Here is a 12,260-nt window from a genome sequence, read left to right as displayed (position 1 = left end):
CCCCTTGGCAACGAGCTACTTCAGCCCCCCTTGGTAATGAGCTACTTCAGCCCCCCTTGGCAACGAGCTATTTCAGCCCCCTTGGCAACAAGCTATTTCAGCCCCCCTTGGCAACGAGCATGAAGCCTCTGGCATCAAGCATGAAGTTCCGAGCAATGAGCATGTAGATAAGTAGCACTTATGTGTCAGATGTGTAATGGGCATTACGGTTTGTTATATAGTATGTTATGGGCATTATGTGTGGCCTTACGTGGAATTGGCATTACGGCACGTAGCTTTAGGTGTAATGGGTATTACAAAGTTTGCAAAAATATGCAATGGGCATTACGGTGTGTGGTATAATGTTATTATACCCCGCTCTTCACCGCACAAGAGCTCCGCCTACTACAAATCATGCCCTTGCCCCGGGCACTGTGGCACCTAACTACACCACTGTCTGGCACCATATTCTCGTACACATGCCGAGATGCCAGTAGATGGATGGTTTCTGAGGAGAGACTGCACCCTCCAGCCAAAAGATGATAGAGTCCCTGTTTTGCATAAGCGGCTGGTCCAATCCTAATGTCAATCTGGCTGTGGAGTGTGGGGAGGCTGGTCCGGTTGTGGCAATCTGTATGGGTATTTGTAATCCGAGTGGTGGATGTCCAAATAAAAGGACCAACGCGTTTCGCTTAAGAACTTTTTCAAGGTGAAGGTCACAACCGTACATATGGTACCACTGATTTTACCATGAAAATTCACACTATGTTTTAATAAAATTGTTTTACTTTTTCCGAGACACCTGTTGCATGTTTATATATAGAGCAGTTATACATCCCCCTTTTTGCTAGTTGTCTGTCGTTGGGTTTGACACCCCATATTATTTAACTGCAGCTTAGCAATCAGACTCCTCCCCAGGCACCTTCATAGGACACTTGGTGTCCTACCCTCTCTATTCTCGTACACATACTGTAATTCTATAGTGGAGCTGGGAGAACAGGTGGGCACAGGGGAAATGATAGGGATTCTATTTTATAGGAAGGGAGGCAGAGAACAGCAGCAGCTGCCCAAAGACTTTTCTTTTTCATCACCGCAGTCACTCAAGGAAAGGGTGTGGTATAGCTCACAGACAATCTAGGTCGACTCAAAAGGTGGACATGGGCCAGGGAGGATACAGGAAGGGTCAATATGAGTTTTCCACAACTTTTTTGTAAGTGTTGACACCTGAGCACAAGGACCAATCTCAAAGGCCACCTTTCAGAAAGCTACAGCAAGTAGTGAAACACGTTAGCTGTTATTACCACAACTTCAGGATTGGTCTACTCATCTGGGAATATACCATCTACACCAGGACTTTCATCTAAATCCAACTTGGAGTAATCTATTGCTGCCATCACCGGTACCAGTGCCAGCTATATTCCTCCTCCTGTGGACATGCCCTCGGTGGTCCACTCCCACCTATAACAATTTTCCAGGGAGGATGGTTGATCTTAGCTGATGTCATCACCCCTCTGGCATTGTCATCTGCACCCCCACTCTGGATCTCCTCCGGTGGCCTAATACCATCTATAGCCATCTTTGAGAGAGGACTCTTAAGGTGCCCATACACTAGTAAGATTTATCTTTAGATCTGGCTCGTTGGAACAAAAACACGGTTATGGATGAGTGACAGTTTGTCAGTTTTACAGCATTTCCAAGCAAATGGTCAACTGTCATTTGCTATCTATCATAACCATGTTTTTTGTTCCAACCAGACAGATCTGCAGATAAATCTGCGTGTGTATGGCCACCTTCACATCCAGTGATTGGGTCTGCTAACTTAACATTTCCTCCAACGGCCTACACCAAAAATACCGCACCAATAGTGAGGATTCCGTTACCCATTTGGGGTTCTACTTCATTCTTTACACCAGTGAGGCAGCCAGAAGTCACCTATGGTAAAGTGCACTTACCTTTATTCATCTGACTCTATCTTACTCCATTACCAGATGTTCTATAACCAATATTCCTGAATGTGTGGCATTTACAAAATATTTTTTATCTTTAGTGGTGTTTTTATGTATATTGTATGTTTAATGTGAAGTAAATTACCGTCATTTATCTCATTCACTTCATTTTATTTAAAAGTAGGGTACTTGTTTCCTATCACGGCCAAAATCGCGGGCATCGTGTACCTTAAAGTTAAGGTACACGATGCCCGCGATGGACCCGATTTCCTTTGAAATCAGGTCCATTTTGCCGGCAAAGGAAAAATCGCGGGCATCGCATCGGTCGCGGCCATTAACACGCGAACCCGAAGCGTGGCGAGCGCAGTGAGGCCGCGAGGGGTGGCGGTACGCGTCCTCCGACCTTTTCATTCCCCTACTATCCACGTCGGCGTGGAGTTGAGAATATAAAGTGTGGCGAGCGCAACGAGCCACCGAGCCCGAAGCGTGGCGAGCCCCGCGAGGGGACGCGTATACCTGAGAAGTAATACGCGTCCCCTTGCGGGGATCGCCACGCTTCGGGCTCGGTGGCGAGCGCACTTTATATTCTCAACGCCACGCCGACGTGGATAGTAGGGGAATGAAAAGGTCAGAGGACGTGCACTGCCGCCGCTCGCCACGCTTCGGGTTCGTGTCAATCGTGGGGTGGCGTTCAGGGTGTCAAATTGGGGGTGTAGGGAATATTTTACATTGAATCAAATGTAAAATCGGGTCCCAGGGACCCTATTCACATTTGATTCAATTAAAAAATCGGGTCGGTCGCATCGCATGCGATGTGACCGACGCGATTTTTCCGACACGACGACCCCGATGGAAATCGGTGTGGCCGTGCTAGGAAACAAGTACCAAAAGTAGCACTGCTATTGCTCTGTTTCTTTTTTCCTTTTGGTTAATCTGTAGGGACTGACTACCCCTACAATTTAGCAGCTGCTTATTGGCAATCAGCTCCTATCACAGGCGCCCGACCTTATTCATAATGGAACATGTGACCTGCTAGGTGGTTTGGAAACTGTGACGTTTATGTGCAGACACCTATTAACAGGGTATCGACTCCTGAATCTTTGTCTGGTTGAAAAACGAATCAGCCAATTCCAGTCCCCAAAGATCAAAGCTGCTAAGAGCCCCAGCACGGTTCAGCACAGGGAGTGTAATACTTGGAACAAACTGTTTAATGGCTTCTGCCTCTCTCCCTACAGTCTCCAACTCCAACCAGGCAGGAGGACTCCACTGCTGGAAAATTCCCTGTCTACAGCACTAAAGGTTTTCTTTTCAACACCACTGCAGTGAGCACCAATCTGAATGTTCTTTTGTCAAAACATTCAACCAGATACAACTCGGCGCAGATGTGACCAGATCAAAAGGTTTAAAAAGACTCTAAAATACCATTTAGAACAAAAGAGAAAGCCGCTGAATTATGCAGATCAGGAATAAAACATCCACTTACATAACGCTGTAAATGTCGGTATCATTTATTTATGCTAGAGGTAAAAGTCACCTTGGGATGCTGAGCAGGTAGTCCAGGGTGACGCTCAGCTCATCCATATTGGTCTGCTCGGAGCACAATGGGATTGTCAGAATGAGTCCGCTTCTCCTGTCCTTCCCACCTAGAGAGGGAGAGGACACACAATGTTAGCAGCAGGAAGGTGACCCCTGAGCCAGCCAGGCCGTGCTGCAAGAGAGAATAGCTATCCATGGAATTAAAGACAAAAGTAAACAGAAGAATGCAGGCACTGGAGGTTAGTATACAATAAGGTACTTCTTTCCTAGCACGGCGCCCACGATCTAGATTGTATGTGTTGGGCTGATATCTCCAGCATTGCATGCATCTTATGTGTTTGTGCGGCATAACATGCATGCGATGCGATCGACGCAATCGACGAGATTTTTACATTGGAATCAATGTGAAATGGTCTCTGAGACCCAATTTTACATTTATTCCAATGTAAAAAGCCCCCAAAACCCCAAATTTTAATTGCTAACCCCCCCTCATGGGTGAAATGCCCCCCCCCCCCCCATTGTTAACGCCACCCCACTATTGATGCCAACCCGAAGCGTGGCGAGCACAGCGAGCCCGCGAGGGGTGGCGGTACGCTTCCTCCGACCTTTTTATACCCACACTATCCACGTCGGCGTGGAGTTGATTTTATATAGTGTGTTGAGCGCAGTGAGCCACCGAGCCCGAAGCGTGGCGAGCGCAGCGAGTCCCGCGAGGGGACGTGGAATACATGTGAAGTAGTCCGCTCGCCACGATTCAGGCTTGGTGGCTCGCTGCGCTCGCCACACTATACAAAATTAACTCCACGCGACGTGGATAGTGGGGGTATAAAAAGGTCGGAGGACGCGTACCGCCACGCTTCGGGTTGGTGTTGACAGTGCCGGCGGCGTTAACAATGGTTATTGGGGGTTTTATTACGATTTTTGTGTTATGGCATCTTATGGATGCATAAGATCCATAAGATGAGATCCATAAGATGCGATTTTGTACATACAATTAAAAATCTTTTCAATTGTACAGATTGTATGCCTTAATTAAGGCATACAATCTTATGCGACGGGCGCCGTGCTAGGAAATAAGTACCTACAATAAATACAGAAAAAACACCTCAATATACAGTTAATAGTTTCTATGAGTCACATTTTTTTTTTTTCTTTTAAAGGATGGAGAGAGGGGGGGGGGGTCTATTTTATTCCATTTTTCAGCTAAAACTCACAGATGTACAGTGCAATAATGACTTACAGCTTTGCAGATGGAGTCAATCCCTGTATAGCTATTTCGTACAATGCTGGAACTAATGCACTACAGTTTGGTAATGATATACAGGTGTAACTGCCAGAAGGTGTGAGGACAGAGCTCTACCTGCTCCAGCATAATGAAGCATTGTTCCACAAGCCTTATTACGCAATCAAGCATTTCCTTCCTGGAATGACTGCGATTGATACAGCGTGGCGTATTCACTTTCCTTCCGCCAGGGCAGAAGAATTGCGCGATTGTCTTTAACAACTAACAGCGCTCAGTAGCCAGGTGAGAGCTAACACAAGGCACTACTGGTAAGGAAGCTTAGTGTGGTGCAAAGTTAACTATCAATTCAGACGTTCTGTAACCAATTTTGGAAGCTTATATAGGGATAAGATCCTTGATGTTCAACATTTTAATCAGTCACTTACCGCACCTAAGGGGGCTGATGCCGTGGAGAATAAATTTGTTTCCAAAACACAAACACAACATCACTTGGTGGATGTCGAAGTAACAAGTTGAAAATATTTACCTCAATGAAGATCTGCGTGAAACGAACGGTTTAGGCCTATTTCGACTGAAGGGTGAGACAGGAAAGGGGCCGACTAATATAGGAGTACAGCAAGGGCATCCACTGTGTGCCGTTCTCTACATCAGCAATTGCGCAGACACACACAAGCCTGTCTAAGCAGTATCGTTTGCGAGAGCTTGACCCAACTGGTCCATCGGAAAGAACAGACACAAAGAATCCTTCGTACAGGTGATCTTACATCACATTTAAATCGACACATTATTGATGGCTACATACCATCCATCACACATTACAATACACAATTGTATCTATGCTATCCTGCGTTTCTTAGCCAGGTACAGAACTGAGCAATGCTTTGTGGAGTTTTGTATCCTCCCTTGCATACAGTTGTGCTGTCTATATTGGATGTAATTCTATTCAGCGAGCATCTATGTGCTCTATACCAGGCAATGGAAGCAAATAGCAATCTGATGAAACACAAGCGGCTGAAACAGCACAAAGGGAAACCAGGCAGATACAGCAATATTCGATTTGCACTATACTTGTGTTTGTTGCTTCATTTGATTACTGCCGCCGTGCAGTTTAAAAACCTTAGAGTGACTTCAGCGTTCTACTTGAGATATATATACCTGGGACGCATATACCTGTGAAGTTATGCGCGTCCCCTCGCCACGCTTCGGGCTCGGTGCGCTCGCCACACTTTATGACATCAACTCCATGCCGACGTGGATAGTGGGGCTCGCTGCGGGGTGGCGTGGATAGTGGAATTAACAAAGTCGACAGCTGTTACGTCGACTAGTGTCATTGTGACCAGGTTTAATAGTGTTTTGCACAGTGTACCTCTATGTACCCCCTATGTACCCCTACACCCCACTAAATCTAGACGCTTTAGCGTCTAAATTTAGGTGCACCCTTCTTAGCGGTTTGCAGGGAGTGTACATTTAGCGTCTATATTTGGGACACCCCCTTTGATAGCGGTGTGCCGGGGTGTCTAGTTTAGAAGCCCCGTTAGTTATCGGTGGGCCGGGGTGTCCACTGTGGAACTACAAGTACCACAATGACCTGTCAGCGCACGCTGCTGCCAGCGCTATGCTGATAACGTACATTACATCTAGAGCGGCACGCACACAGTAAACAGAGTCTGGCAAGCTGCCAAGTTTCATGAGAGACTGTGCGCGTGGTGGCGCCGTGAAACTACACAAGTACAGAAATGTCCAATGATTGGACGAGCACGACCAAGTACTTCCCTGGCACCCTAAATCCCTTGACTTGAACCTAATTGAGTATCTGTGGAATGAGTTTGATCCTTGCGTTTGCCCTATAGATCCTACGCTGAAGTCTGCATTTCTCCATATACATGTGCCAACCTACCAGAACCTTATTAAGTCACTATCGGCCCATCTCCCTGCTGTCTCGATGGTCAGAAATGTGCTCGACTCTGTAAATGTGTGTGTGTGTGTGTGTGTGTCTGTGTAGAATTTGTATATTTATATATTAGTTTTCTCCAAGCCGGTGTACAGCCTAGCAAACCAACAGAAGTGATGACATCATGTACTGTGAGGTAAGGGTTCCCAGGCATATCATGTCAGTGGTGTTGCAACATACTGTAGAAGAATCAAGAGGCACTCTCCATTACCAATTATAGCAAGGCTTATTTAATTCATTCGACTCATTGGGAGACATGATTTAATTTAACGTCTCTTATGCAATCTGTTTGAACATAGGATGAAGCCAGACCACTTTTGATGAAAAACTCTAAAATTAGCTTTACCTTCGCTATTAAAATCAGGAAATTAATTAGATCAGAGGCTTTGAGCTTCCATATAAAATGCTTTCAATTTATCCAGCAACGTCAAGGACTCTCAAGAATCAGAAACACAAGCTGTTGACTCAAAGTCCCCGGAGGATTGCGGGCCTTAGACTACACACAAAGATGCATTTATTGTAGGAGTGTAATTACGTAGAAGAATGCAGAGTATGTTTAATGGAACTCATTACCTGAGTCAGTCACACGGAACTGCTTGCATGAAGCTACATAAAAAATAACACATGCTGGATGGTTACCCCAAATAAGACAAATTTGAAGTGTTCAGGTTTCATATACCTAGGGCGGAGGCAACCGTGCTGACCTATGAGGAAATGGTGACCTAACAGTCACGACACTCCAAGACGTGTGCAAACATTAATCTATGGCTTCTATTATATGTACTGAATATACCTCACCTTGGCTTTCCTTTTTCCACCTATGAAAACTGACCATGTTGACCAATTGATGCCAGGCTTGTAGGCCACACACGGCTTTGGCCCACAAAAAGCAGTTATGGTTTGTGCGGAAGCGGATACAACCGGGCGGCACAATGGTTAGTACCACTGCCTCACAATATATTACATCTTACAGGCTGACATCAACTACATAATGTACTAACTCTCTATTTATCTATATCCGTTACCCAGGTGACTCTACATCTGAGGGTACTAATACCAACTTCTAACGCAACCACAGGAAACATTTCAGATGTTTGAATGACCTCAGGCTACAAGGAAGAAAAAAGCTCTAGCGCTCAAAACAGCCAAAGGGCTTAAACAACAAATAATGTGATGGATTGAACCAGTGTCTTCAGCCACCCATGGGGAGAAGACAGACGAAAGAGCTAATTAGCACAGTTGTCCATATAATGCTGTAAGAGAAAACAAACATTGATGGCGAGTGAATATAGCTGGAGGCTGCATATAACATAGAAACAGGCTAGCGCCATTATAGAGGGGTACAGTCCCAGATCCAGAACATAAGAGATAAACTGCTAATTGAATTAAGACCGTTTGGAACGGAACATACAACCGTTCCCTGACCGGTCCATCTCCGCTGTCTATTTCATTAACACTTCTTTCCTTAGCAACAGTATACTGCATGGCATTTTAGTATTGGGTACAAACATCGAAATCAAACAAGACTAGATGATGCAAAACAGAGAAAGGGGAATCTATAGGATTTCTGAATTTTTAATTCTCTACGAATAGACATTCAAGGGTTACGTGTGGCAACATCCTCTAGATGGCGTCTCAACGGAAGCACCGATGCGGACATTACTGTTGTGTTGTTCCTTCATTTAGATGGGCTGGTAAATCGATTACAATAATACCCAAAGCTGTTTAACTTTGCGTAGTCTCTCCGTCATAACACGGATTATGTTACTCTCCCATTTAATGAAAAAAGTGAAAAGCAGACAGGTGGTAGAAAAAGCCATATTTTTTGTGTGCCCAGTTTTCAAGATACAGCAGTCACAGCCGGGTAGGGAACAGGTGGTGTTCTCAAATTGTATGTGTCATCTGCACCAATAAATCATTATATGTATTATCTGCTACAGCAAATTCACATATGCAGCATCAGCCTGTGACTAAGAGGGATGCGGTCCTTTGGTCGACAGTAAAAATTTTTTTTTAAAAAGTCGACATTCAATGGTCGGCATGGAAAAGGACGATGTGAGTTTTTTTATGAATTTTTTTTCTTAAAACCAACTTGTTGCCCGGTGGGCATAGAGTAGTGATGGCTAACCTTGACACTCCAGCTGTTGTTGAACTACACATCCCAGCATGCTCTGCTATAGTTTTGCTATTTGGCCATGCTAAAAATTATGTAGGGCATCAGCTGGAGTGTCAAGGTTAGAGGGGGAGAATAAAATAGTGTGCCGCGCACAGGGGACACAGTACACTTATACCAGGCATTGCCAAACTGTGGCCCTCCAGCTGTTGTGAAAATACACATCCCAGCATGCCTTGCCAAAGTTTTAGCATTCCCTAATAGAAAAACTGTGGCAAGGCATGATGGGACTTGACAACAGATGGAGGGCCATAGTTTGGCCATGCCTGACTTATACGGTGTCCATGTGGACAGAGACACTCGTGTACGTTAACCTTTTTTGCTGTGTCGACATTTTGACTGACGATGAATAGTTGCCGACATTTGACTGTCGACCCAATGACCACCCGAATAAGCTAGGCACCACATGAGGTTCTGCAATGGAGGAGCAATTTCTATATGGACCAAGGGAATAGAGGGGGGTTGTTCATTTAGAAAAGGACAGCGAAAATACATCTACAAGATTTCCTTCTGCTCGTCTTCGCTTTGTTTTTTAATAGCCCTTTAAGGAAGACGCTTCCTGCTTTCTTTTTATTATATTGCATTATTACATGTAGTATACATTTATTTCATTTCCTTCGATCGGACATAATGGAAACAGAGGCCAATATATCATGTTAGTAAGGATTACGTCCTGGCCGAATAACAGCCTCCTAGTAATGCACTTTATAATCTATGCAGCAGCTGCTTGGTATTGAGCACGGCCATAGACGTTTGCAAATGCTTGAGCCTATTCTCCCTCTAGGCTTTGCTTATAATTGGGTTACATTCCGTGTTGTCCATACACAGCCTCAGCACGTCCTTCCCCAACCAGGAAGCAATAGGTTCACATCTTCAGATCTGTTTTTCGTACAAGCCAATGTTGACGGTCATTCCTTGAGCTGCTTAGAAGTTCCTTTATAACGGTCTTTGGCTTTCCTTAAGTGTATTGCACAGAAAGCCAATGACCAGGAGTATATAAATATAGAGCATACTTTAAAAAAATATATCTATATATTACCAGTGGCGTAACAATAGCACCGCAGCCCCCGCGGTAGCGGGCAGGTGCTGTGTAAGTGTGGGCGCCGGGGGGCTGCGGGGCTATTGTAATGCCGCCGCCACAGACATGCATATTTACCTGTATTCGTTGCGGTGGTCCCGGCTCCCCTCCTGGCTTCATTCTGATGCTATGTGGATAGACCATCATAAAATGTCCGCCCCCATATAGCAGACAGTTCTCTGAAACTGTCTGCTGTATGGTGGCGGACATTTTGTGATGGTCCGTTTTTCATAGCATCAGAATGAAGCCAGGAGGGGAGCCGGGACCACCGCAGCGAATACAGGCAAATCTGCGGGGGAATTATAAAGGATTGTAAATTATAGTTACGCCACTGTATATTACTAATATCATTTGGATATTTGGGGACATTATTCGATTGTTTTTACTGTATCGACCACGCCCTGCAGTGCCAGGTTTAGTCGTTTTACTTGACTAAAGTTCTGGGCACATAGTGAAAAGTGCGATGTCAGGGCCCAAATTGCCCCTCTCTGTGGATACGTACGACATTGCAGATTTGACCCATGGCCATCAGAAATAATGGATGGAGCCATTTAAATTTCAGCCAGAAACGGTTACATGCGTGTTTAAACCAGCACTTTCCAGTTACGGCCTTACTTTCCTTATTCTTCACAATGTGACTCAATCATCACTTTCACTGCTGTCGCAGGAACATTGCGACACATGTGCAGTTGGACTTATATGCGAATGCCGTGCCATTTTCACTGTGTACTGTAAATCTTCGAATCAGACCCCAAGTTCTAGACGCACATTAGTTTTAAAAAGACTGTGGGGGAAATTTACTAAGATGCGAATTCTACTTCACATGTGATGTTGATGTGGGCAACCAATCAGAAACTACTTATTTATTTAGCACCTTCTAGAAGAAAGTAGATTAGATCTGATTGGTTGTCCACAGCAACATCACATGTGCTTAGTAAATTTCCCCCTGTATATTTGTTACAGGTGTAGAATCCTTGTTAGGACAGCAGAACCAAGCAAAGTAACCAGCTACTAGTATTTAACCCCTTCCTGACAGAGCTAGTTTTGGCGTTCCTGACAGAGCCATTTTTTTCAAATCTGACATGTCTCACTTAAGTGGGGATAACTTTTTTTTGCTTTTACTTATCCCAGTGATTTTGAGATTGTTTTTTCGTGACACATTGTACTTCAAATTAGTGGTAAATTTGGGTCGATACAGTCTGTGTTTTTTTGTGAAAAATACCAAAATGTCGTGAAAAAATGGAAAATTTAGCGATTTGCAAAATGTTAAATTTTCTGCTTGTGAGACAAATAATCATACCACTCAAAATAGTTAATAACTAACATAGACCATATGTCTACTTTATGTTGCCATCATTATTTCAACTTCCTTTTCATTTTTTTGGACACTAGGAGGCGTAAAATATGAATAGCAAATTCTCAAATTTTCAAGAAAATTTCAAACACTGATTTTTTTTAGGGACCAGTTCAGTTCTGATGTGACTTTGAGGGACTTGTATGTGAGACACCCCCATAAATGATGCCATTTCAAAAACTGCACCCCTCACAGTATTCAAAACAGCATTTTGGAAGTTTGTTAACCCTTTAGGTGTTTCACAGGAATTAAAACAAAGTGTAGGTGAAATTTCAAAATTTCATTTTTTTTGCAGAGTTTCAATTTTAATACATTTTTCTAACGAATACAGTAGATTTTACTAGAGAAATGTGACTAAAAATTGATTCCCCCAATTCTTTTGTTTTCATAAATATCCTATATGTGGCCCTAGTGTGCACGGTGACCAAACCACAGGCTTCATAATAGAAGGAGCACCTACTTGATTTTGGAGCCCCTTTTTTATGAGATTATTTTTTAGGCACCATGTAGGTTTCTAGGCACCATAAGATGCTAAAAGTTAGGAACCCCCCCACAAGTGACCCCATTTTGCAAACTACACCCTTCAGGGAATTCATCTAGGGGTATAGTGTACATTTCAAACCCCCAGGGGTTTCACCAATTGTGGTACAACTGGGCAGTGAAAATAAAAAAAAATAATTTTTCATTTTCACAGCTCAGTTGTATCAAAATTGGTGAAACCCCTGGGGGTTTGAAATGTACACTATACCCCTTGATGAATTCCCTGAAGGGTGTAGTTTGCAAAATGGGGTGACTTGTGGGGGGGTTCCACTGTATTGGTGCAACATAGCACCCACCATTCATTCCACCAAAATCTGTGCTGCAAAATCCAAAAATCACTCCTTCCCTTCTGAGTCCTGCCATGCACCCAACTGGTATTTTTTGGTCACATGTGAGGCATTGCCGTACTCGGGAGAAATTGGGGCACAGATTTTGGGGTGCTTTGTCTCCTTCATTCCTT

The 12,260-nt window shown here is 44.1% G+C and overlaps 1 protein-coding gene across 1 annotated transcript in view; it reads right to left on the bottom strand.

The window, feature by feature from the left end:
• Positions 1-12,260, bottom strand: part of SESTD1 (SEC14 and spectrin domain containing 1) — a 126,264-nt gene that overhangs the window by 73,997 nt on the left and 40,007 nt on the right. The window contains exon 3 of the mRNA XM_083154707.1: positions 3,460-3,568. Coding sequence (XP_083010833.1) covers positions 3,460-3,568 — 109 coding nt within the window. The remainder of the gene's footprint in view (positions 1-3,459; positions 3,569-12,260) is intronic.

This window comes from Crinia signifera, chromosome 7, assembly GCF_055691185.1.
Source record: "Crinia signifera chromosome 7, ASM5569118v1, whole genome shotgun sequence".
Classification (NCBI taxonomy): Eukaryota; Metazoa; Chordata; class Amphibia; order Anura; family Myobatrachidae; genus Crinia; species Crinia signifera.
The sequence above is the reverse complement of the archived record's forward strand: the minus strand, read 5'-3'. Positions and strand labels throughout refer to the sequence as shown.